The 6463-nt window shown below is 34.8% G+C and overlaps 1 protein-coding gene across 1 annotated transcript; it reads right to left on the bottom strand.

Annotated features, from left to right (window-relative positions):
• Nucleotides 1-311: 311 nt before the first annotated feature.
• Nucleotides 312-6463, bottom strand: LOC111717115 (60S ribosomal protein L7a; the record flags this gene model as incomplete). Its single annotated transcript, XM_023492625.1, is given in 8 exon segments — nucleotides 312-448; nucleotides 786-869; nucleotides 2101-2179; nucleotides 3728-3816; nucleotides 4517-4572; nucleotides 5038-5101; nucleotides 5614-5714; nucleotides 6364-6463. Coding segments are annotated over 8 exon segments (627 nt in total), but the record flags the coding sequence as incomplete, so codon positions are not given.

The raw sequence follows: 6463 nt of genomic DNA, 5'->3' as shown, positions 1-6463 counted from the left end.
GTTATGGCACCCTTTATTTATTTAAAAGATTATAAGAATTGTAACTTCAATTCCGATTTACTTTGTACCCTGACAAATAAATTTCCCCAAAACAAGATTCATTTTAAAATATTAATCTGAAAGAAAAATCAAGACAAAAACATTAATTCTAGATCAAACAAAAGGGCACTTACAAAGTCCCTATAAAAAATAAATTTAATTACAAAATCTAAGTTACCTGCTTATTTGGATCATCAAGAACCTCCTCTTTTGATGAATTTAATTTCCCCGCCATTTTATCCTTCGTTAAATTTGTTTTTCCCGCCATTTTATCTGAAACGAAGAAATTTCGTGAGGCCTGTACACAACGCGTTGACCTGAGGAGGATGGGTCAAGAGTGAACATGAAGGTGTGTTTAACCGATCTTCTGGGCGAGCTCCCTAGCCTTCAACTTCTCGATCTTGGCAACCTAAAGTAGGAACAGAATTAGAATTTGTATCTTAGGATTTTACTATCCAAGTTTCCCATCAGGGTTGCTCTCAGATTAAGGTATTACGGGTGACGTTATGAATACAGAATTTAGTCGTATGTCCAGGTCCCTTCCAAGATCGAAAGTTTTTGAGTAGATTTTTTTAGCAATTGACAGCGTTAATTCGTAGTACTTGTTTCTCTAAATAAAACATATTAAAAGATGTTTTTGTAACTTAAAGATTCCACTATGTTGAGTTAATTTCGAATTTTTAGGGAACACTTAAAAAGCTATTTTTTTAATTAAACGGCAAACTATAAAAAAAATGTAACTTTACCTTGGCGGCAGATTTGCTTCCAAGAGAACCACCTCCCCAGTGTTTCCTGATCTCCTCTCCTCTCTCGTTGAAGTTGGTCTTCACCTGGAAATACATTTATTCAGAGGTAGAAACTTCAGTTTGATAAAGGACACATATATTCAGAGGTAAAAACTTCAGTTTGATAAGGGACACATTTATTCAGATGTAGAAACTTCAGTTTGATAAGGGACACACGCATATTCAGAGGTTGAAACTTCAGTTTGATAAAGGACACATATATTCAGAGGTAAAAACTTCAGTTTGATAAGGGACACATTTATTCAGAGGTAGAAACTTCAGTTTGATAAGGGACACACATATTCAGAGGTTGAAACTTCAGTTTGATAAGGGACACATATATTCAGAGGTAGAAACTTCAGTTTGATATAGGACACATATATTCAGAGGTAGAAACTTCAGTTTGATATAGGACACATATATTCAGAGGTAGAGACTTCAGTTTGATATAGGACACATATATTCAGAGGTAGAAACTTCAGTCTATATAGGACACATATATTCAGAGGTAGAAACTTCAGTTTGATAAGGGACACGCATATTCAGAGGTAGAAACTTCAGTTTGATAAGGGACACATATATTCAGAGTTAGAAACTTCAGTTTGATAAGGGACACACATATTCAGAGGTAGAGACTTCAGTTTGATAAGGGACACATATATTCAGAGGTAGAAACTTCAATTTGATAAGGGGAAACGCATATTCAGAGGTAGAAACTTCGATAAGGGACACATAGATTCAGAGGTAGAAACTTCTGTAGATAGGGGAACACGCATATTCAGAGGTAGAAACTTCAGTTTGATAAGGGACACATATATTCAGAGGTAGAAACTACAGTTTGATAAGGGACACACATATTCAGAGGATGAAACTACAGTTTGATAAAGGACACATACATTCAGAGGTTGAAACTTCAGTTTGATAAGGGACATATTTATTCGGAGGTTAAGATTTTTGTTCGATTTAGGGGCACATTTATTCTTAGGATTAAACTTTTGGTTGTTGGACCGATTAACAATGACAAAACTTAAACTTTCCTTCACTGTCATTTCCCCTAATTTCATTTTTGTAAAAATTTTTTAAGAAACATTTTCTTGGTTTAAATAGTGTATAGCACATATTTAACTAAATGAGACATATTTAAGAAAATATTTCTTTTTTAAACATTTATCATTAAATGCCCTTAACAGCTCCAAAAATGAAAAGCGGGTATTGTATACTAGTTAAAAATAAAAAAATTGTTAAGCGAATCACTCCCTGTAAATAAAACTATTACCGTCTCGACGAGCTTGCTGAGGGTTCCTCTATCAGCAGACTCAACATTGGTGATAGCAAGAGCCGTGCAGGTCTTCCTCCTGAATATTACATTAGATTGGGATATATTACAGTAGGTTGGGATATATTGCAGTAGGTTGGGATATATTGCAGTAGGTTGGGATATATTGCGGTAGGTTGGGATATATTGCAGTAGGTTGGGATATATTGCAGTAGGTTGAGATATATTGCAGTAGGTTGGGATATATTGCAAAGGTTGGGATATATTGCATAGGTTGGGATATATTGCATAGGTTGGGATATATTGCATTAGGTTGGGATATATTGCATAGGTTGGGATATATTGCAGTAGGTTGGGATATATTGCATTAGGTAGGGATATATTGCATTAGGTTGGGATATATTGCAGTAGGTTGGGATATATTGCATAGGTTAAGTATATTGCATTAGGTTGGGGTGTATTGCATTAGACTGGGATATACATCGGAGGGTTGGGTTATACAGCAGTAGGTTGTTAAATATTGCAGTGGGTTGGGATATATTGCAGTAGGTTGAGATATATTGTAGTAGGTTGGGATATATTGCATTAGACTGGGAAATATTGCATTAGGTTGGGATATATTGCAGTAGGTGGGGATAAATTGCAGTAGGTTGGGATATAATGCATTAGGTTGGGATATATTGCATTAGGTTGGGATATATTGCTTTAGGTTGGGATATATTGCAGTAGATTAGGATATATTGCAGTAGATTGAGATATATTGCAGTAGGTTGGGATATATTGCAGAAGGTTAGGATATTTTATTGCAGTAGGTTGGGATATATTGCAGTAGGTTGGGATATATTGCAGTAGGTTGGGATATATTGCATTAGGTTGGGATATATTGCATTAGGTTGGGATATATTGCATTAGGTTGGAATATATTAAAGTAGGTTGGGATATATTGCAGTAGGTTGGGATATATTGCAGTAGGTTGGGATATATTGCATTAGGTTGGGATATATTGCATTAGGTTGGAATATATTAAAGTAGGTTGGGATATATTGCATTAGGTTGGGATATATTGCATTAGGTTGGGATATATTGCATTGGGTTGGGATATATTGCATTAGGTTGGGATATATTGCAGTAGGTTGGGATATATTGCATTAGGTTGGGAAATCTTGCATTAGGTTGGGAAATCTTGCATTAGGTCGGGATATATTACAGAAAGCTGGAATATATTGCATTAGGTTGGGATGTATTGCATTAGTTTGGGATATATTTCATTAGGTTGGGATGTATTGCATTAGGTTGGGATATATTGCATTAGATTGGGATGTATTGCATTAGATTGGGATATAATTCATTAGGTTGGGATGTATTGCATTAGGTTGGGATATATTGCATTAGGTTGGGATGTATTGCATTAGATTGGGATATACAGCAGAAGGTTGGGATATTTTGTAGTAGGTTAGGATAGACATCAGTAGGTTGGGATATATATAAGTAGGTTGGGATATATTGCAGTAGGTTGGGATATATTACAGTAGGTTAGGATTTGTTGCAAGGATATTATGCAGTACGCCACAAAGACATTGCAAAAAGTAGATAAAGAAAGGATTTCCCAGAAATATTCATTAATTACCTGGATACGCGTCCAAGCCTGGCCTTGTTCTTGACAATGCAGTAAGGGACTCCCATCTTCCTGCAGAGTGCGGGAAGGAAGAGAACCAACTAAATAGAACCGGTGTAAACAAAAAGTTTAGTTTTGTTCTTAATCTTTGTGACAGGAACAATCAAGAACGAGGGTCAGCCCAGGCCGAAATATATTTTCAATATAAGTGGAACTAACATCTACCTTTTTTTACTATACAGAGGTTTGGTCCATTATTATCACCGAATTTTAAGTTTAGAAATAGAGAAATAGTTAAATGATATTTTAAACCATTTAACATGTTGAGAGAGAAAATTTTAAAATTATACTTTCTAAGAGACAGTCAAATAGAAAATTCACACTTAATAAATTCAACAAATCTAAATGTTAATTTGGCTTGTCTGGCTGTTTGTATCCAATAAACGTCAAAACGGTAGAACCGACCAGGCCCAAATTTTGTGTGGGACCTCACGTGGCCCCAGGGAAGGTTTATGAATGATCAAAATTTTTAAAATTTGTATATTTTCTATTTTTGTAAAATCTTGGATATGCGCGAAAAAATATTATGAAATCCGCAAACATTTTCGCGTTTGTTTGTTTATATTACTGTACAAATGCTCAGAGAAAAACAACCTGGACATTTTAAAATAAAAGCATAAATCATATAAAATTTTATTCAAATATGATATCTGTTGTAATACTGTGCTTGATCCGAAATATGTATTATTATTATTACAAACAAAATACATGAACATTGCCTTAAAACTTAAACATTTTTACCTCAATGGGGTCAACATCGTTGGCAATGATAACAAGCTGAGCTTTCTTCTTCTCAACTGAAATAAGTTAAAATAATTATTAATTGATCATTATTTTTAACTTTTGATAATTGTTGAGGAATACTTAATTTTTAACAGGACCAAAAACCGAATTTAAATTTGCAAGGAAGCTTACTTCAAAAATGGATCATCAATTCAAAGATTAAGATTCAGGATCATCAGGAAGGATTAGAATCGATGATAAAAATTATAATCGATGGTTGGTAATCAAACGACGGAGCTCAAATTCTTGATATTCAGTCCCTGAGCTTCATTAAGTGAAAAAAAATTTATGTTTTATATCTTCCATCAAAATAAACTCATAAAAATGTCGTCATTATTTCGCATAATTTAGTTGTTTTACTGTCCTTCGCTATTTAATAAAAAAGTATTAGGCCAGAAAGAGAAAAACCGGATCCGGATCCATTTTATCATTTCGGATCAAAGATCCAAATGCGGATCAAAGCTGGTGTTAATATATACCGAGAGTGGTGACGGTGTTGATTCCCTGTCTGATGACTGGGGCACGCTTGGTGGGTGCATCCTCCTATAAAACGCATTATAAAGATAGAACTGCTGAGCACATTGAGGTATATAATATGAATTTAATCTCCCCCACCCTTCCAAAAAAACAGCACGTACACATCCCACAGTATTTGATAGTCAATGGGTCTAAAACGAATTAGGAAGAATTGAACGAGGCTAGAAATACAAAGTTCTTGCAGAAAATGCTAGGATTATGCCTTTATTTAAGGGTTAAAGCTTGGAGATAATCTAATATGATAGGGGAAGCTCTGTATGTTAGGGGAAAAAAAGTATTCATCTGAGAATGTAACATTCCTGAGTTATAAATAAATACCAAGAGAAGACTCTGAAATCAGACATAATAAAGTTTTATCTTTAACAAACTGTTAAAAAAAAAAAAAATTAACAATTTTTTAACCTTCCCCTAAACGGCGAAATAAAAAAAATACATTTCAATATACTAAAAATCCAAAAAATTCGAGGGAGGGCGTGGACTCGTTCCTAAAAAAAATAACTGATGCTGAATAAACAAACCTTGCCGGCAGCCTTGGCCTCTGCTCTCTCCTTCAGCCTCTGCTTCTTGGCCTGCTTGTCCTCGGGCCTATACTTGTCCATCAGCTTGAACAGCTGGGTAGCTAAACAAAAAAAATTGAGACTACATTTAATATCTGGAAAGGCCAAAATACAAGGATATTAGAATCCAAAATAGAGTGTTTAATTTTGTAAATTACAAAAGAATGTTTTCATTATTTTATGCTTTTTCATTTAATTAAATTAACTTCCCCAATTAAAAGAATGAAACTGATAACAAATCTAGGGAACAAAAAAATTATTGTAAAATATCATATGAGACATCATCTCTACATATATGAATTTGTAATCCTGTTTTGTCTATTAGTTTGTCCGATCAAAACTCAGGACACCTGGACCGATTTGCCTCAAATTTTGATTGGGGTACTCGGGAAACCCACGGAATTGTTCTTAGCTTTATTAAGACTTAAATAGTGAAATTTCAGTTTCCCGGTTAAATCGTTTAAGTCCGGGTAAACGCCGGGAGCAACTTTTGAGTAATCTGGGTAGCATTGGGTTCCCAAGTTAGAATCGAATAATGATGTTTGATCTGTAGGAAAGAGATCAACTGTTTTTCTAAATCCACAGAACGAATAATTTTCCCACAAGAAAAAATTTAGGTTTCTCGAGCATTACGTGATCTTTGAAGCTAAGAGATAATCCAATACAATATAGGACGCTGTGCAAGAGATCTCAGACATGTTGAGGTCCTACCTGTCTGTTTGTCCAGAGTCTGATAGAACTGGTTGACTGGGGGAGGGATCTTCAGCCTTGTATGGAGAACGGCCTTCTGCCTTTGCAGACGAATGTACTT

This window comes from Eurytemora carolleeae, unplaced genomic scaffold (assembly GCF_000591075.1).
Source record: "Eurytemora carolleeae unplaced genomic scaffold, Eaff_2.0 scaffold2372, whole genome shotgun sequence".
In the NCBI taxonomy this organism is placed as follows: Eukaryota; Metazoa; Arthropoda; class Copepoda; order Calanoida; family Temoridae; genus Eurytemora; species Eurytemora carolleeae.
The sequence above is the reverse complement of the archived record's forward strand: the minus strand, read 5'-3'. Positions and strand labels throughout refer to the sequence as shown.